Source organism: Mya arenaria, chromosome 1 (genome assembly GCF_026914265.1).
Source record: "Mya arenaria isolate MELC-2E11 chromosome 1, ASM2691426v1".
Classification (NCBI taxonomy): domain Eukaryota; kingdom Metazoa; phylum Mollusca; class Bivalvia; order Myida; family Myidae; genus Mya; species Mya arenaria.
The window spans coordinates 29,117,102-29,138,725 of NC_069122.1; the positions used below are offsets into that span (position 1 = coordinate 29,117,102).

Here is a 21,624-nt window from a genome sequence, read left to right on the forward strand (position 1 = left end):
ATTAATAATCGTATACTTATTCAACATTATGTTTGAATGGTAAAATGTAATGTAACAGTGTAAGAGCTAACTGTAACTGGTAAAAGCTGATTAACTGGTAAAGGGTAATGTCACATTGTAAGGGCTAACTGTAACTGGTAAATGCTAAATAACTGGTAAAGGGTAATTTTACATTGTAAGGGCTAACTGTAACTGGTAAAAGCTGATCAACTGGTAAAGGGTAATGTCACATTGTAAGGGCTAACTGTAACTGGTAAATGCTGATCAACTGGTAAAGGGTAATTTTACATTGTAAGGGCTAACTGTAACTGGTAAAAGCTGATTAACTGGTAAAGGGTAATGTCACGTTTTAAGGGCTAACTGTAACTGGTAAATGCTAAATAACTGGTAAAGGGTAATGTCACATTGTAAGGGCTAACTGAAACTGGTAAATGCTGATCAACTGGTAAAGGGTAATTTTACATTGTAAGGGCTAACTGTAACTGGTAAATGCTGATCAACTGGTAAAGGGCAATGTCACGTTGTAAGGGCTAACTATAACTGGTAAAAAACTGTTCAACTGGTAAAGGGTAATGTCACGTTTTAAGGGCTAACTTATCCTGGTAAAGGCAGATCAACTGGTAAAGGGTTATGTCACATTGTAAGGGCTAACTGTAACTGGAAAATACTGTTCAACTGGTAAAGGGTTATGTCACATTGTAAGGGCTAACTGTAACTGGTAAAGACAGATCAACTGGTAAAGGGTGATGTCACGTTGTAAGAGCTAACTGTTCCTGGTAAAGGCTGATCAACTGGTAAAAGGTGATGTCACGTTGTTAGGGCTAACTGTAACTGGTAAAGGCTGATCAACTGGTAAAGGATGATGCCACGTTGTAAGAGCTAACTGTTCCTGGTAAAGGCTGATCAACTGGTAAAGGGTAATGTCACGTTGTAAGGGCTATCTGTTCCTGGTAAAGGCTGATCAACTGGTAAAGGGTGATGTCACGTTGTAAGGGCTAACTGTAACTGGTAAAGGCTGATCAACTGGTAAAGGGTGATGTCACGTTGTAAGGGCTAACTATAATTGGTAAAAGCTGATCAACTGGTAAAGGGTAATGTCACGTTGTAAGGGCTATCTGTTCCTGGTAAAGGCTGATCAACTGGTAAAGGGTGATGTCACGTTGTAAAGGCTAACTGTTCCTGGTAAAGGCTGATCAACTGGTAAAGGGTAATGTAACGTTGTAAAGGCTAATTGTTCCTGGTAAAGGCTGATCAACTGGTAAAGGGTGATGTTACGTTGTATGGGGTAACTATAACTGGTAAAAGCTGATCAACTGGTAAAGGGTAATGTCACGTTGTAAGGGCTATCTGTTCCTGGTAAAGGCTGATCAACTGGTAAAGGGTGATGTCACGTTGTAAGGGCTTCCTATAACTGGTAAAAGCTGATCAACTGGTAAAGGGTAATGTCACGTTGTAAGGGCTAACTGTTCCTGGTAAAGGCTGTTCAACTGGTAAAAGGTGATGTCACGTTGTAAGTGTAAGAGCTAACTGTAACTGGTAAAGGCTGATCAACTGGTAAAGGGTAATGTCACGTTATAATGACTAACTGTAACTGGTAAAGGCTGCTCAACTGGTAAAGGGTAATGTTACATTGTATGGGGGTATTGTAACTGGTAAAAAAGGCTGCTCAACTGGTAAAAGGTAATGGCACATTGTAAGGGCTAACTTTTACCGGTAAAGGATGATTAATTGGTTAAGAATATTGTCGCATTGTACGGGCTTAGTGTAACTGGTCAAGGCTGATCAACTGGTAAATGGTAATGTCACGTTGAAAGGTCCAACTGTATCTGGTAAAGGCTGCTCAACTGGTAAAGGGTAATGTTACATTGTTATGGGCGTATTGTAACTGGTCAAGGCTGATCAACTATTAAAAGGTAATGTGACATTGTATGGGCTAACTGTAATTGGTAGAGGCTGACCAACCGGTAATGGGTACTGCCACACTGTAACTGGTAAAGGGTTTTATTAACTGGTAAAGGGTTTAATTAACTGGTAAAAGGTTTCACAAACTGTTAAAAGTTTTCATAAACTGGTAAGTGTTTCTTCATAAAATGAATCGACAGTTTAAGTATGATATAAACACAAAAGCAAGTACGATTTTTGGCCTCTTTATTCACCATGTGGTTGATGTGTGAACATAAATTATACTTAGCACAAGTAACGAACAAAACAACGGTCTCATAAAAATGAACAGCAATAATAATTTACACAAAACATTTCGCTAAACTATGATCAAACTCTCTACAATAGTTCAAGTACATGTATATACATAACAAAGTATGTAGACAAAATGATAAAATGATAGCATCTCATACATATTGATTTAAACGTTATTATTTATACTACCGTATAATTGACAAATTTAAAGACAAATCGCATTTTTGTTACAAGATATAGACGTTCTGATGGGTTAGCTGAATTTTCTCATTCTCTGATATTCTTATTTGAGACCCTGTAAGTTCCCTTGTCCAGAATTAGATTTTTTGTCAAGTGACAGATGTACTTTCAAGACATGTCATTGTGGCCTCAGTGTTGGAGTTTATTCATCTTAATATGGAAGTTCAAGTCTCTCGAACACTTACTATTTCACCATTATTGCACAACTATTCTGATAAATTATGAAACAATTTGCAAACAAAACCATACGTGTGTTCAAAAAATTGTACTAGTATTTTAATGCATTTTAAAATGTTGGAATTTTCTATACTTTCAAGGATTTAATTTTGGAAGTTTTAGCCCTTTTCTAGGGAGTAATATACTTCCAAATTTTCTTAAACTGAAGCGCTGTTTAGCATGTAACAACTTTGTAAACAATCTTTGCATAAGATACAGAAGACAATACCAATGCGATCTGTCTTTAAGTAATGTAAAACCGATAAGATTCAGAATTGATTCAAGGATTCTATGCGGTTATACCACACACGATACGCATTGAAACTGGGGTGGTATTCAATATCGAACTTAAGTTTGTTTTAAAGTCATACAACATTGACTTCATTTACTCTATTGGTCAGATATTAATAACAAGTAATCCGATTAGCTACATCGTTCTTAGATCCAATTAAGCCCAATTTTGAATACCAGCCCAGAACGAGTTTCTGAAAAATGTTTTGCTTCAAATAACATTATTATGCAGGTGTGTTTTTATAGAAGTTAGACTTAACAAATGTTGTGTATTTTAAAACAAGAGCGCCGCGAAGCGAACACCAACGCCCGTCTGTTGTTTTATTCTCAGTCGAACAAGGGGCATCACCTAACATATATTAAAGTCAGAGTTATGGGCCTTTTACACGTGCGTTGTATTTTTCACAAACAACATACCGTATGTACCAAGTTTTATTTGAATAAATCAAACGAAGAATTATGGACAAGTTTATGTGTTTGTACAACAACGCCCATGCCCACGCTGCCAACAAAAACGGCACCAAAGGCTATAACAATATCTCGACTATCCTCTTCGAAAAAACTGACGAGATGAATTAAATTCAATTCTAAAAAATGTTATGCAATAATTTTATAACCACAGTGCATTCATATCATGAATTTAATTATATAGAAGCAAAATGGTAAATGCACATTTTATTCAATGGTAATAATGCATCCTAAAATTACTAACAGTATTTATTTAAACTCATATGTGAAGCAATTACTTTGATGGTTGAATGGAACGTTTGCCTTATTCGTTTTATTGCAGTTGATGTTTTTATTGCCTTGTAGGTAGAAATATTTCATTCAAATCACGCACAAATTGAATAATTTTAAGTGCCGACTTTGCTGAAATAAGTTTGAAACTCTTGCAAATAATACAATCCATTTATAATGAGATTTTGTGAATTATTTAATATCTTTTGACTGTAATTCTTTACCTATGGAAACACGATGCTAAACTCTTTCACACAATGTAAGGGCAAATATTTATTTATGAAATGATTAACTTTCACATACTTATTAAAAAAAATTATGGAAATTAATGGTATTAAACAATCGTTCAAAGTACATTCATAACAAGCACTCTTTTACAATTTTCAAAACGTTCTTTCATTAAATAAGTCTGAAATCTGAAACTACTCTCCGAGATAAAAAAAAAAAAAAAGCGTGTAAGTGAATTAAGGTATTCGATACCTAATCATGTAAAAAAAATGGATGCTCACCGAATGGGTATTACCCGGTGGGTAAATAAGCTTGCTCCCACCCCCTCCCACTGCAGACCACATGTTATGCTGGTGTAATTTGACAGGATAGAGAAAGAATATGATAAAAATATACCGACAATATATTGCAAACAGGCTGTGTTGAAAGAAACAAAAAAGACCAAGGCCCATGATTACGAATAGTTGACTCAGACCCAGACAAGAATCATCTTTATTCAATTCGTTATACAAAGATAAATGTACATTCTTGTTAAGCTTAAGAAGTTCCGAAAAATTAGGGCCAGAGGTTTGATAATGATACGAATAACATCATCTCCCTGGTGTACGAGAATGCAGTAACTTTGCCTATAATATATTTTCAATCATTTTAAATATTTTACATGGCTCGGACACCTTAAGAGTATTTAACCATATTATAATGCATCATTATAATCGTGCTGTGAATGTCCTTGAAGCACTGCTTGCTGAAGTATCTACCCTTCAACAATGTCTTTAACAGAATGTCAGTTTCTTAGATAAGAAAAAAAAACTCGTAAAATGAAGGCCACATCTGAATGAAATGTGGTTCAAAGTTCAATGGTCTTTAATTCATTTTTAAACTATTGAGAGACAACTAGTTGAAAAACATTTTAAGGTATTCGACCCACAAGTAAGCTAGTTCATGGTCTAATGAGAATGGAGTAAACTTCAATTTTGCCAATACATTTATTTCTGTAAATCTGCAGTCAGTTGGTATTGATTTTAATCAGTTGAACTGGTAGATATAAACAGTGGCTGGTCCACTTAGTGAGTTGTCTACATAATATTATGTAGACCACTAAAATGTAAGAGGTTGTTAGTATGTACTCCAACAAAATAAATGGTTATGCGACAGGGTCCCATCAAACCATTTATTGTTTTTATTACATGCTAACAACATTTAAACATTAAAAAAAAACACAGCAAAATGCCTTTAATGTCAGCGGATGGACACTTTTACACAAACATCACAGTCAGTTATTATTGAATTCAATCGGGTAAACCGGTAGATAAAAACAGTAGCTGGACCCCTTAGAGGATAGTTCACACAACATGATATAGACCACTTAAATGCAAAAGGTTGTTACTATGTACTTCAACAAAATAAATGGTTAGGCGACTAGGTCCCATCAAACCATTTATTGTTGTAAGTACACATACTAACAACCTTCAACCATTAAAAAAAGACCGGCAAAATGCCTTTAATGTCAGCAGATGGACACTTTAACACATACATCACAGTACAAACAAGGTTAGACACCAAACCAAATATGTTATACCAAAAATAACTGTCTGAATCCACCGCAAACCACATAATAAAACTGGAACACATCTTTCCCTCTGATCAAATCTCTTGTTCCCAGTTTTAAGTCACCTGAACTCAGATGTACCATGTGCGTTTAGATATATCTGTACATGTGCGGTTTCAGAGTTTCGTCTGGCGGTTAACCGCAATTGGCCTGATATAAACCCTTAAATGCATTGAATGGAAAAAAATCAGTTGCAGGCATTGAAAATTGCCTCATATGTTCAATAGTATTAAATATGCACTCTTACTCCCAAATAAAATTTACCATAATTAATACAATTGTTAAAATATACCAAAAATGATGAATAAAGGTCGAAAACATTGGGTTTTTTTTTTATAAAGGATACCTATTTTAATTTGAAAGAAAGCCTCTGAAAGGTGCACAAAACACGGTTTTTCTACCTTATGAGACGGAAGTAGATCGCAGTAAATCTTTTAGCACTCACCAATAATTTATTATTTAGCTATTAGACGGTTACAATCTTGTTATCAGTAATTAATATTTTCCATAAATGCATTATTTAGGAAGTAGTTTAAGCTTTATCACTCAAAAATTATGTTTGTTATACATGTGTTTTGAATAAGAGTGTCACTTTAAGTTAAATTTCTTAGAGGTTATAATAAGTAATGGATAAAGATGGTCAAAATGTACTTATTAACAAATAACCTTATGTGTAAGTACATACTTTTAATCTTGAAGTTTTTTCAGTGATCTACAAATTAGTTTGTAGACTACCCACTAATTGGCCAGCCACTGTTTATATCTACCGCCTCACCTGATTAAAATCAATAACGGCTCACTGCTGATTTACTGAAATAAATGTATTGGAAAACTTGATACATACTGCCTCTCATTAGACAAAATGTAATGTTGACCACTAAGGTGTAAGTGTCTATATAAAGGTTTATTATCATGGTCATGTGAGTGCTTGAACTAAAAATGTCATTTCCATGAAGTCTTAAACGATATTTAACATCAAGTGGAATGATATTCGCTAAATATGTAATTGAATGCTACACGATAATGGTATTTATATATTCATAGACAAATAAGACATGCCAGACTCCGAGAAATATCTTCATTATCCTGTTTTTAAGGCAAGCAATGAATCATGTGCTAACCATATCTGAGAATTCACAAATGCATGGTTCAATAAAATCACAACGATTATCTTAATTTTGACAAATTCTGCAAGTTCTGTTCCGATTTTTTTTTTTGTAAAACGAATATAATACAGACGATTCTTTGTAATTCAATAAAACAAGCTTTTCTGGGTCTGAGTCTAGACCCAGACTTGACATTGTTCGTAAACATGGTCCCAGGCATATGAATTTAACATTATTCACGATTGTTCGATACAGGGACAAGTTTAATTGTATATCGGATACCTTATGTCAACATTTAAGACTTATGTCTCGATGTTAGTTGGCTAAAGGTTAGTTTAAGGTTGTCACAAGGTTAGTTTAAGGTTGCAACAAGGTTATTTTAAAGTTGCAACAGGAAATTGGATTGCTAGAATATAGTACTTAAGGTTTTAGGTAAAGAGTTATGGAAGCGTGCTGCACCCTGTCTTCTTGGTAGGGTATTTCGGATAGTTTTTTTAGCTAAAGAGTTATGGAAGCGTGCTGCACCCTGTCTTCTTGGTAGGGCATTTCCGATAGTTTTTTTAGCTAAAGAGTTATGGAAGCGTGCTGCACCCTGTCTTCTTGGTAGGGCATTTCTGATAGTTTTTTAGCTAAAGAGTTATGGAAGCGTGCTGCACCCTGTCTTCTTGGTAGAGCATTTCTGATAGTTTTTTAGCTAAAGAGTTATGGAAGCGTGCTGCACCCTGTCTTCTTGGTAGGGCATTTCCGATAGTTTTTTAGCTAAAGAGTTATGGAAGCGTGCTGCACCCTGTCTTCTTGGTAGGGCATTTCTGATAGTTTTTCAGCTAAAGAGTTATGGAAGCGTGCTGCACCCTGTCTTCTTGGTAGGGCATTTCTGATAGTTTTTTAGCTAAACAGTTATGGAAGCGTGCTGCACCCTGTCTTCTTGGTAGGGCTTTCTGATAGGTTTTTAGCTTAAGAGTTATGGAAGCGTGCTGCACCCTGTCTTCTTGGTAGGTTCTTTCTGATATGTTTTTAGCTAAAGAGTTATGGAACGATACTACACCTTGTTCCTTTTAAGTACAAATAGCCCCTTCTGCTCTCATGGAGACCAGCATGTTTACCCATCTGCCTTTATAAATTTATATGCAAAGTATAATCAAATATTTCTTATGTTTTCATTAATACTACTAAATTTATACAAACTGGACAGATTTGGCAGTCAAAATTTAATAGTACTCCAATCAAGCACCATTCCTAACAGTTGTAAATATACTAGAAAATATATAATGTTGTAATTCTTTACAGCCCGACACAATGTGCCCTTTTCTCCCCTCTAAAACATACACGTATTCACACATATTCACACATATTCACACACAGTCACCCTTTTTCACACATATTCACACACAGTCACCCTTTTTCACACATATCCACGCATATTTACACATATTCACACACAGTCACCCTTTTTCACACATATTCACACACAGTCACCCTTTTTCACACATATTTACACATATTCACACATATCTTTTCTTCGTAAATAAAAAATGTAAATACTGACTGAACACAACATGTTTAATAAATTACACAAAAAAGTCCAACATTGATTAGAATATCTCGTTCAAACATCCAACAATCATTAAATAGTCATGAAAAAGAAATAGACAGGTATGATTCTGACATCTTACAACACTATACATTACTGTGATCAAACAAAATAATAATAATAATAATAATAAACTCAAGCCAGATTTGAACAGATTGCCTGGCGTTTCCCGACCGTTTCAGAAACATACCGTCGACCCGAAAGTTTTTATTTTTAGCCTCTGCAGCTGGGCCCAATTTCTCGAAAACGTTTGGGCATAACAAGCATTTGTATCTTGTTTCATTAGGCTAAAAACCTGCTATAATTTATAAGACATAGTTTATCGTGATTATCATCACAATGATTTTCTTTACCTGTCTTTAAGCTGCACTCTCACAGATTGACCGCTTTGAAAACTTTTATTATATTTTTTGTCTTGGAATGAGCAAATGTTTGCGTAAATGCATGGAAACCAGTGATATAAGACTGCTGACAAAAATCAGATCGCTCTTACTTAAAAAAATCGATGTTTTATGCCGAAGAACTCAATTTTCTTCTTAAAGCCTTAGTTACGCTTAAAGCTACAAAACATACTTTCCGAACGTAATGGAAAACAGTGTGATCTGAACTTTTGTCAGCAGTCTTTTATCACTAGTTTTCAGACATTTACACAAAACGTGAGCCTATCCAAGACAAAAAGAGTTGTCAAAACGGTAAATCTGTGAGGATGTAGCTTTAAAACTCTTTGAAATAAAAATATAACACAAATTATACCAAAACAGAAATAGTGGGGTTAGTTTAACCCGGTAAGAATGGACTTAAACTTGATCGAGAAATTGGGCCAAGTGGTCATGTTTATTATGGACTTTTATTTTGGAATTAACACTTCCTATGTATATGTACCCACACCTAAACACGTGGGCAGGGGAAACAAACATTTTTTTTTACTGTGGCCTCAAAATAAAAATATTTTATCTACATCGATGGATGTTACCTATTTTATGAGAAATCTGCAGTCTCTAATCATTAACTATATACAGGTGAAATTTGACTACTACAAAATTCAAGATGAAACTATTTTCAATAATATAAGAACGATTTTTAAAGAAATTCTTAAACAATTAAAGGGACTCGCTCATGTTTTGGCACTAAATTAAATTCACCCGGTAATGCATCTGAAGCACTTATATTATAACTATTTTACTCTTTGGAACCGCAAATGCAAGAAAAAAATTACATTTAATGTATAAAAATATATCATGTTTTAGGTGAGGTGCGAACCCACGCCGATACAGTCAAAGACAATTTAGAAAACTGACAACAAAACATCACTTCTACAAGGGCTCATACACATTCAAGAGGATAACTTAACCTTGAAGCCAAGTGCTAAATCGTATTTCTAACGCTATCCAAAATCATGTACTTAAAAGACAATATTTGAGCATATATCAATATTAGTTGGAGAGTTCCAGCCGTCAGTATCTTAGTTTTAACAACTCTAATAAGTGGCCACACTTTATTTTGTCATAGCAAAAAATTACATTTAACAAAAAAATGAGCGTGTCCCTTTAAGCTAATGTCTTTCCTAGAGCTGCAAGTCTTTTTGTGCATGTACAATGTTCTGAGACAAAGGTACCTGTTTTTAATCCAACCAAAATACTTAGTAGGTAAATCCATAAGCTAGGTAATTCCACACAGAAGTTGAACATAATCCATGAAATATCGATTTTTTGAAACTTTCGTTACACAACGATAACACTCATTCAAGCACAGTTTTGGATGAAAATAAAACACCTTTTTTCTCATATGTCACAAATCATCCATAAAAATACCACATTTGTATCCATACAGTTGAGAAGATCAGAATCACATATTATTTATATAAATCCACAGTAACTTAATATCCACTGTTATAAAATGGCAGTAGAAGCTGTATAGCTGCAAAATTGGTGAGATTTCAGTAAAAGACCTTTGTAAAACCAACTCACATTCCATCCACTCCAAAAGCCCTATTTAATTTGCTTGGCAATACTATGTTGTACAAACTGAAGCACTACAGACGCACTGGAATACATCCAAATAAATCCATGGCAGATAAATGCATGGCAGATAAATTCATGGCAGATAAATCCAATTAAATCCATGGCAGCGAATGAGGGGTTGTGATAATATCCATCACCACTAAGTTATACCACACTAAGATGATGAATACTCTTATTTTGTATTATCACGATTTTAACCACATGTTTTCTTATTACACATACCACTAATAAATCCAAATGAATGACTTAATTCACACTATTCTCGCCGTTTCCAATATGCGTAACTTTAGCTTGCTTACTCGCAACTGACTCCGTCTGTTCATCTTTGTTATCAATCATTTCCTTATCGTTTGATTCAGCGTTCACACCAACACTTTCCTCTTTTCTTGTAGTTTTCGTACTAAGATCAATCCCATTAACCTGTTCTTGAGTCTCCTTCTTCGTCCTCATCTTAGTGATGGCACTAATGACATTGTCAATGTTCTTGCCTTTACCCTTTGAACTGTTGGTATAAGCCGGTTTTGTAGACTGTCTTGCAGCTATTTGAGACATAGATGAAGCACCGTGGGTCGCGTGGTCAGAGAAGGACAATGACTTGCTAGATTCAGCATACGAGGACTTGTGTGTAAGATGAGGCGGCGGGGGTAGACTAGACACCAGGTGACTGTGCATGAGCCTTAAATAGGGGTCCGGAAAGGGAGTCATAAAGGAGCAATGTGCACTCAATGCTTGGGCCTCCAATCTACGTGCTTCCTCGAGTTTAGACGCAATGGTAGCACTGACAGATTTATCGTTCATGGAAAATGAGCCATATAACGGTGCACCGAGGCGGTCAGTAAAGCGGCCTTGTTGGTAGAGGTGATGCGCTCCAGAGAAATGGCTGGCAAGATTTGGTATATTCAGATGTGTGGTGTGACGGTGATGGTTACCAAGCTTGGCACCACTGAGCGAAGTAAAAAACGGACTTTGATGTCTGTATTCAGGAAGTGGAGGGGCTGGCGACGAGGCCATGGGTTTCTTTACGTCAGCTGTGCTGGGCTTCTTGGCTTTAGATTCTTTTGCCTCTTGCATTGAACTGGTCGATGACATAGAAGCTGCAGATGGCGACGTTGCAAATGCTGAAGAATTTGGTACATAATGATCGCCACTTGATGTAGCTAATGCCTTTGTTATTTTGTTATCATTTGCATCAGTCCTTGGACTTATTTGGGACTTTGGCGAAGTTTGGTTTGATGACGTTGGACTAATTTGTTGTTTGGTAAGATCCATTTGTAACACATTTGTACTAGGTGTTTGACTCACCTGCGACTTAGGGCTCACTTGTTTAGTTTTTACCTCTTCTCGAGGTTTTGTACAATCTTTGGTAACGTTAGTATCGCTTTTAACTTGGGACATGTCAGTTGGTATATCAATCTGAATCGTATCCAATTGCACAGTAGTTGGAATGACTTTTAAATCACACTCAGCTGTCTCTGTCTTAAGCTTGTCAATCTTAAGATCGTCTAGCTTTTCAGTCACTTTAACATCCATAAGACGAAGTTCTGGCATCATTGGTTTATCCTTGGTCGTATTTGTGTTCTCATTAGAATCTTTCAAAGCATCCTTATCATCTTTTGACTTACTACTTAATCTATCTTGTTCCTTTTGGAGCACCTCAGAAGTAAATACAGTTTTTGGAGGTGGGGAAATTGGACTGCTTTGTTTCAATGCATTTACATTACTGACTGTTGTCAAAGTGTATTGCCCATTTGAGAAATACAGGATCTGTTTTGGTATTCGCAAGTCCGGGGGTGGTTGTTCAACTTCGCTTCTTTTTTTATCTTTCGGTTTGGAATCACTTGTAACATTTGATTTCAATCCCGAAGCATTGTCGATCTTATTAATCCACGAATATGCTTTGTTCACTTTTTGAGAATCAGTGCTATATTTTGGCGAACATTTGTTCAATTTTTGCAAGATGAAAGTATTATCACTCTTTGCGGAATCTATATTCACCTTGCGCTTTGGAGAATGACTTCTAGATTTGTGTTTCTTTTCTTTAGGGAGTGGAGGTTCTAATGAACCTTCACCTTTTACCTTTGGGGGCCTTCCACGAGGTTTCGCACTTTTTTGAGATTTCTTTTGACTACTGGGTAATGCTTGGGACTGAGGGATATTTACAGTCAATGTTTCACTAGACGACTTGGATGTCCCAGTGAATGTTCCGCAAGACTTGGATGCCCCAGTGAATGTTCCACTAGACTTGGACGATGTCGCAGTCGATGTTCCAATAGACTTTGATGATGCTCCATTGGATGTTCCACTTGACTTTGATGAAGCCCCAGGGTACACTTTTAGAGGCTTACTTAACACAGAAACAGGCGGTTGATCTTCTCCCTCAAATCTGTAAGTCTTTTCAGGTAGTTCCATTACAAATGACTGGTACTGTGACTGAAAACCAGTCGTTTCTGATCTTGATGGCGATTTAGGACAAGTTGATTTGCTTGGTGACTTAGGAGACTTTGGCTGTTGCGTGAACTTTACCGTAATCTTTGTAGGAGAAAGTGGTTGCGCAGAATATGCTGTCTTTTGTGCGTTTATTTGTCCGGAGTAACTTACACTTCGCTTTGTTGTTTTTGATTCTGGTTTTCTTGTCTTTGTTTCTGTACTATACAAATCAGTATCAACACTTTTACGTTTGTTTGAACTGGATGTTTGAAGTTCACCCACTGAACAATCCACAGATAACAACTTCCGTTTGCTAATGTCATTTGATAAATGAGAAAATTTGGAGCTATATTTACTCTTCTTATGAGTTTCCATTTCCGACTTGGGAAAGTCGTAAATATCTGTAGCACTATCGACAAGTCTCCTTTTCTTTTCACAAGTGTTCGCTTCTGTATCAGTAGACACATAAACTGTCACGTTGTCTTTGGAACGTTTTTGTCTATCAACTACTAAATTATCTGTCTCACATGAAACATCCACTTTGTGTTTATGGCCTGGGGAGAGAGGTCTGTTCAAATCACTCTCCGAGGAATGTGGAATATCCAGAGTGTCTATATCTTGATCAGGTGGCTCTGTTTGGCAGCCTTGTGTGTTTTGGGTGGATGAAACAACAGGTTCAGATATATCCTGATTGGTATAACAACATTTTGATTTGGTTTCTAATCTAGCTGGTACGCTTGTCATTACTTTGTCGTCACTTGTGCACGGTACTGTGTCCGTAGATGCTTCCACCATCTCAGGTTTTTCTTTAACCTTTTCACACTTTGCCGTTGCTTCTTTTGTGTCTGTCTTCTTTTCTTTGGTGTTTGAGACACTACTGTCCGACACTTGGTTATTTTCAGTTATTGGTTTCTTGTCGAAAATATCATACGACTTAAAACATGTTTGCACATCTTCTTGTGAATCAAATTCACTTGTTGAATTTTCAGACTCTGCAATACACAGTTCATGTTCAGAACACGAATCATCGTCTTCAAATTCCATGGATAATTTATGACTAGATACTTTAAGTTCTTCAATACTTTGTTCTTGGACAGGTTCATTCACAGGCTTACACTTTTCAACTGGTTTATCATCGTTTGTAGTTTCACACTTCTCCAGTTTAGTTTCTCCTTTACCCTCAGTTTCAGGAAATTTACTTTTAAATTCCAGTTTTTCTTTCTCTGCTTTCGCACTAAGCTTGTCAGTGGACTCAAGCACTATATCATCATTGTCTATATCCATTCCATCTCCATCAAGTACAGAGTCGGCTTTACTCTCATCAGAAGTGTTAAGCACTGACTTATCCAAGCTGTCGTGCAGTTTTTCTTCATCAGAGAAGTAACCGCTTGTTTCAGTTTTGAGATCAGAAGTGTTCGTGACGTCATTAGTCTCAGTGTCCATGGTTACCGGTTCTATGACGTCATCAGGGTCGGGTTTAAACCGTTTTGCAGGATTTGTGAACACCGAATAATACAGCCGTAGTGGCCCTTTCTGAAATGAGAAAAAATATTATATAATTTATGATCCTTTTTATCAAAGACATTTATAAAGAAGATCGAATTAATTCAATGAGTACAGGATCAATATCCTCTAAAATCCTGAGGTTTGAGGTTAAAAAATTCACATTTCTGTGTCTGAGTCTAAAATTCATTAAGACCCAGACTCAGAAATGTCGTAAACTCCTTTCGACAAATTATTAAAAATAAGAGTTAAACAATCCATAACAAATACATCAACGTTCATCATTAATACCACGCTGATGCTCATTTTACAATTAAATTATTACATAATAATGATTTACAGTTTCGAATATTCGGTCTCAAACCCAGGCTCTAGACGTTCGTGAAAATGAGCCCAGTTCGTTCGTGGATGTTTAGTTTTTTACAGAAGTAGTTGCCATTATTGATCTCCTGTAGGGAGACAGCGGTTTTTAAAGCCTTTAATCAGCCGAAAACAATCTTGTTAAACAACTACGACAACTTGTCACAAACGTACAGCAATCAGCGACCCTACATGCTTCTTTTATAGTAAGCTGTTTGTCTCTTTGATCATAAAAACAATTCTCTATATATCAGCGTGTTCATGAGGGGGAGAGGGGGTGCACCCCCCCCCCCCACACACACCCACCAACACACACAGCCCTTAAATTGTCCACGTGAATTTTTCATGTCAACAAGTAGAACATGTTAACATATATAACACCAAAATGACAATTTTAAACAAAGAATAGCCATTTTTGTTTGGAGGTGGTGGAAGAAGACCCCCCCCCCAAATACCCCTTGACATGTTTACAGCCTATATTGGAGTCACATGTTAAGGGGTTGACATCCCCATGTTGTGTTGTGCGCTTCTAAAAATCACCCCCTCAAAAGTCAAATACCGGAGCTGCCCCTGCAACATGCAAGCCCATCGTACCATACACGCTCAGGTTACATGCGCAGTGTGCATACAATTTGTCATAAATGGCAAAATGATGTTTCATGTTAATTACGAGCCGTCGTTTTGAAGCTTTCAGCGACTCATGAATACATAAATTACGGTGCATTTGCGTGCATATTTAACTGTCTTTTCGCCTTGTATCGTTAGCTTTTTTTACAAACTGTTATCATTCCATCGAGTTTCTATATCAGATGTGAAGAAAACTTAATACGTTTTCTCAAATTACAATTGAAAATCTGATTCGCTTAAGAAAGAGGTTTAAATGAAAATAAAAACAGTCCGTTGTATCCATTACGCGGTCTCGCTATGGGGATATCGGAGTTGTGGTACGGGATTCGCAGGGGCGGGATTTATAGGTCAAGGTCGATGCAATACAGTCGTAATGATAAATGGTTTTTATAAATCATAGTAACATTTAAATGCGCGCAATCTTCGCTGCACAGGAGTTAAATGCAATATCATTGCGTTGCTATTTTGAGCTTGGTTAGTCGTTTTTGTTTTGAGTGTGATATATTGTGACCACGAATAAAGGGGGTGGGGGTGAGGGTGAGGGGGAAGGGGTATAGGTTTACACTTGATAGATGCACAAGGCAAACGCATTAATTTTAATGCTTTATTTTGTCTTACTCTTTTCGCTTTAATGATTAAAATAAAACAAAAAGCTTATGATGTACATATTTACAATATTAACCTTTATAGATGTTTATTTTCAATTAATAGCCACGTGGCCATAAACTCCCCAGTAAAAAGGCGCCAAAATATCGCTTATCTTTTTTTATCAGTACATAAAATCATATGTTTTTTGTTGATCATTAAAGTCAAATGACTTAATATAGAAATGCATTAAAATGAGTACGTATCTTTTGTGCATCTATCCAATGTTAACCTATATTGCCTGTTGGGCGCATGTGAGTTTGGATTGTGGTCACCGAGCCAGACCGATGGGTTTCCTCTGGGTACTCCAAGATTCCCCAACAACAAAAGACCGCACTTTCGCGTGCGCATTCTTGAAACGGATTGGAACGCTCGCGTGTATCTTGCAGCGGAAAAGAACACTCGCATGTATCTTGTATTTTGGAACGGAACGGAACGCTCGCGAGTATCTTGGAACGGAATGGAGCGCTCGATCGTGCAATGGAATCGGACTCTCGTGTCTATCTTACAACCGAATGGGACACTTTGAGGTATCTTGCAATGGAATGGAACGCTCAGTCTTGCAATGGAATTGGACTCTTGTGTCTATATTCTAACGGAATGGATCACTTTGAGGTATCTTGCAACAGAATGGGACACTCGCGTGTATCTTGGAATGGAATGGAACGCTCGATCGTGCAATGGAATTATATTTCGCGTCTATCTAACAACGGAATGGATTACTTTGATGTAATTTGCAACAGAATGGGACACTCGCGTGTATCTTGGAATGGAATGGAACGCTCGATCGTGCAATGGAATTAGCTTTCGCGTCTATCTAACAACGGAATGGAACACTTTGAGGAATCTTGCAACAGAGTGGGACATTCGCGAGTATCTTGGAACGGAATGGAACGCTCGATCGTGCAATAGAACTAGACGCTCGCGTCTATCTAACAACGTAATGGAACACTTTGAGGAATCTTGCAACGGAATGGAATAAAACGTTCGTGTGTACTTTGCAACGGAATGGAACGCTCGCGTGTATCTTGCAACGGAATGGAACGCTCGCGTTTACCTTGCAACGGAATTGGACCCTCGCGTGTATCTTTACAACATAGTACACAACAGTTTCGTCACCCACTAAACTAGTGATTGAAATTATACAGTCGCGCTGAAGAAGCACTCGTTATTTATTTAAAAAACTCGGGTTTTAGATACCGTTACTATAACTAACCTAACTCCACAACAAAGGCTAGAACAATATTGCACACATGTATTCATAATGTTACTGACCCGTCTCCAAGAGTAGATGTAGGCAATGTCGACAAGCGTGTAGTGGTCCAACAGACCCTCGTCCGTGTGGAAGAACTCAACCTGGAATAAACAAGTTAGGGATTAGGATAAGTTAGAAAGTGTATTTGTTTGTATTGAACAATTTCTCGCTATTTACATGTCAGGTGCGGCTCAATGATTCGACGTTAGAGGGGAGTAACTTAGGGACGTAATCTTTAGACTCAGAACCTTTTTTCGGTCGAATGTGTAGGCATGAGGAACGGAATGGTGCGTTTTGGGCATATTTTATTACTTTTCTCTTCTATATTGAAATAAAAAGTAAACATGGACGATTTAAGGGGGGCATTCCCCCTCACCTGGATCTACAACGTACTTTGAAAACTCTGATGATTATATTATTTTCTGTCGGATTTCTATATAATAAGAGATTCCGCTGGGCTCTCTGATGTTAAACGTAAAATACGGAACACCTCGGCTCTATAAAGGGTTATAGTCCAAGTCATTTAGAACATCTTCGATAACAACCAACAAGATCGCGTCTCAGCCTTCAATAAAAGAACCACGCTTATAAGATTTGTAGTTTTACCCCTAAACTGACATGACGTCAAAAGTTCGTTCCACGCTTGCTGAGGCACGTTTAATTCTAAGACATTTAAAACATATCAGATTAGGTAAATCTAAATGACTAAGAGGGGCTAGCTCGCTTTACCCCTCCAATATGTAAGAAGTTTAACTAATAAATTATGTCCTAACTAAGATAAAAGGTTGCTGGTTTGTTTAAAAAGAAGATTTAGATTGCACGTTTCTTACATAAAAGGTAAAAAACAAAAAAACAAAAAAATACATTTACTCCAATCACTATTTTGCAATTAAAATATTGAGAATAAATATATTTGTGATCAAATTTGCAAGATACGACATCGTTGACTGCAAAGATGCAATTTCGCAAAAAAATGTCAAAATGACAGATGTTTTTCATATTGACAAGAAAGTAGGTAACATTTATTACTTCTATAACAAGACCACAGTTATAATAATGGTATTTAAACAAAGCAGTCAAAGTCCAGGTTTTATCGTTTTTCTATAAAAATGTAAATGTATATCCATGCATCTTTGCTATCAAAACAATAAACGTCGAGTCAACTCAAATTGACATGAACAATTTCAAATTAAAATATCCAGCGACGCGATAAGAATATAGTTGTTGAAATTGCTCACAGGCATTATGTTGGCATATATAAAACCAAATAAATGACAATAAATGGTTTTCATTCGTGAATTGTCAACATTTTACGGTAATTAATTAGCTATAAACCCGGCGACACATCGTATTAAAACGTCCATTCGTCCATACGTGTTTGATTTCAAATATATCCAAAATCTGTCAGAAACTTTTAAATAGGATGAAATGCTAATTCAGATCAGGAAAAACTCATTTTAAAGTGACACTCGTATTAAAAATCAATACGTTCACATGTATAACGAAATTAAAATTTGAGTGACCTTTAACTGCTAAATAATGCATTTATGAAAAATATTAATTACTGATAACAAGATTGTAACCGCGTATTTAATAACTGAAAACGCACAAATATCATATGTGGGTCCTAAAAGATTTTCTATGATCAACTATCGTCTCATAAAGTAGAAATACCATGTTTTCTGCACCTTTATTTCATATTAAACTAGGTATCATTCATAAGAACCATTGTTTTCGATATTTATTTACCTTTCTTGGTAAATTAAAACATTTGTATTAATTGTGGTAAACCTTATTTGAGAGTAAGATTGCATCTTTAAATGGTATTAAATGTTAATTCAGCTCATGAAAATTCATTTTAATTGTAGGTCATTTTACAACATAAAACCAGTATCGAGAACAAAACTCGGACTGATGCTGAAAAAACTAATTTCACTGCGTATAAAAAACTAAGCAATTAAGCAATAATACCAGTCTCTTATACCGGAGGGTCTCCTATACCGGAGTCTCTTATACCGGAGGATCTGCTATACCAGAGTGTCTTATATCGGAGGGTCTCCTTTTCCAGAGTCTCTTATACCGGAGGGTCTGCTAAACCAGAGTCTCTTATATCGGAGGGTCTCCTATACCAGAGTCTCTTATACCAGAGGGTCTCCTGTACCAAATTCTCTAATGACGGGGGGGGGGGTCGCCTGTACCAGAGTCTCTTATACCAGAGGGTCTCCTATACCGGAGTCTCTTATATCGGAGGGTCTCCTTTTCCAGAGTCTCTTATATCGGAGGGTCTTCTTTTCCAGAGTCTCTTATACCGGAGGGTTTGCTATACCAGAGTCTCTTATATCAGAGGGTCTCCTGTACCAACTTCTCTAATAACGGAGGGTCGCCTATACCGGAGTCTCTTATAACGGAAAGTCTCCTATACCAGAGTCTCTTATAACGGAGGGTCTCCTATACCAGAGTATCTTATAACGGAGGGTCTCATTTACCAGAGTCTCTTATAACGGAGGGTCTCATTTACCAGAGTCTCTTATACCGGAGGGTTTCCTATACCAGAGTCTCTTATACCAGAGGGTCTCCTGTACCAACTTCTCTAATAACGGAGGGTCGCCTATACCAGTCTCTTATAACGGAAAGTCTCCTATACCAGAGTCTCTTATAACGGAGGTTCTCATTTACCAGTCTCTTATAACGGAGGGTCTCATTTACCAGAGTCTCTTATAACGTAGGGTCTCATTTACCAGAGTCTCTTATAACGGAGGGTCTCATGGTCAGTTTAGGGTTATTATTAAAAAAGTGTATGTACGTATATAGCGTTTTAAAGCGCGGAGATTTTTGCGCATGCGTGCACCCGGGAGGGCCCGGACCAGTTCCGTTCATGGCGGACGAGTTTCCTCAAACTCACCTGATATTTGTCATGCAGGTTGAATTTCATCCTGATGAACTTTTTTAGGTGACCAACACTGAAGTTCCCTGGACACAGAAGGTAGCGACGGTCCGCGGCCTACAAGGATAAATTTCAAGCTAGTTAGTATAGATTTAAAAACAAATTGACAACAGTTAACAATGTTGAACATAGCAGTAAATAAAATTCTACGTAATAGATTACAACCTCATTGGCTGACAAATTGTTAGTTCTGGCTTCCATAACTTTAATGTTGATATTTTTTTTGATGTTTACAACACATTAAACACATCCAAAACGGTAATATACGACGTGTTCGCTGAAGTTTTTTAGCTAACAAATTGTCAACGCAAAATCTGACACGGAGTGGGTGTAGACATTTAAACACCCGCGTAAGTTGAATTTCTTATTGATTTAGCCTTAGTAGTACTTATTATAAAGATTGCAAGTCTTCAATTTTATTGGCTGAACACGTTGGTTGTATTCTTCTTACAGTGGGTGAAAGCAGACGCGGACAGTCTTTTTTCAGTCCTTTTTATTATTCTGATTTTATGTATATCGAGTTTTCTAAATCATGGCATATTTGTCCATCGCCCTTCTAGGGTTTACTTATACCGATTTCAGTTCTGTTTCTTTCAGTTATTGTTTTCTTTTCGTCTTCATTTGTTAACTGAATTATTGACATAAAATATTTTATATTTCACCGTCCGTCTGCACATATCACTCACCTCAAGTCTCAGATGTTTGGAGGACCGGCCGCCGACATGTAGAGGAGGATTTCCGCTAGAAGTAAAATTATAGGCGTTAAATATTAATTTTCGCTTTGAGTGTTTCATTAGATATTTTATGGCTTTCCGAAAATGCAACTTAAAATAATGCGGATTCTATTAGAAAAGGCGTAAAAAATGGACTCATAAAAATAGATACGAACAAAATTATAAAGAATACTCACTCGGAGCTGAGTTCGAGCACGAGACTAAACTGCTCGTCGGCGGAGTAGACGATCCTCTCCCGCTCCTCTGGAATCCCATGTTCCCCGACCCGACCTGTACGTGGAATGAGACAGGATAAATGACTACGGAATGTGAACGGGAGTTACATAGATCTACGGTGCATAGATGTGCGTAATTATATTCAGAATGAGTGAAAACGAAAATTCTCTCACTCTTTTATGGTTACCCGTGCTTGCCGACACGACCTGTACGGTGGCAAGAGATTACGGTCTATGTACGGGGAATCAAATTAAAGAACAACGCAAATAGGAATTGAAACATAATTATCATTATATTGGTACGGACGCCTTGCGGGAATTTGAAATCATGTCACATCAACGATGGAGTATACTTAGTATATATAGAACGGGAAATTTGCAAGTGGAAACATATATTGTGACAAAGGTACGGAACACGCACGGTAAACAAGATTGGCACGAGATATTTTCTGTTTGCTAGAAGTTGCAAAAACGGATATTGCTTTACCAATAGAGACATAAAAATCAGGAACAAAAAAAGAAATGCTTAATAGCCCACAAAATAGGTTCGCTTATGTGTTACTTGACAAAAGAACATTAATGCTGGCGAAAAGGCTCCACAAATTCTTGATAAATTGGCAACTGAATTAAAATTTAAAAATAAAAGCCGACGGCGACTATGTTTAAAATTTATTAGTA

The 21,624-nt window shown here is 36.8% G+C and overlaps 1 protein-coding gene across 1 annotated transcript in view; it reads right to left on the bottom strand.

Moving 5' to 3' along the window:
• Positions 1–2,147: 2,147 nt before the first annotated feature.
• Positions 2,148–21,624, bottom strand: part of LOC128233751 (uncharacterized) — a 57,644-nt gene continuing 38,167 nt past the window's right edge. Inside the window, exons 6-10 of the mRNA XM_052947583.1 lie at positions 20,908–21,001; positions 20,684–20,738; positions 19,956–20,054; positions 17,074–17,154; positions 2,148–14,196 (exon numbers count right to left, since the gene is read on the bottom strand). Of these exons, the coding sequence (XP_052803543.1) occupies positions 10,483–14,196; positions 17,074–17,154; positions 19,956–20,054; positions 20,684–20,738; positions 20,908–21,001 (4,043 nt within the window). The 3' untranslated portion in view covers positions 2,148–10,482. The remainder of the gene's footprint in view (positions 14,197–17,073; positions 17,155–19,955; positions 20,055–20,683; positions 20,739–20,907; positions 21,002–21,624) is intronic.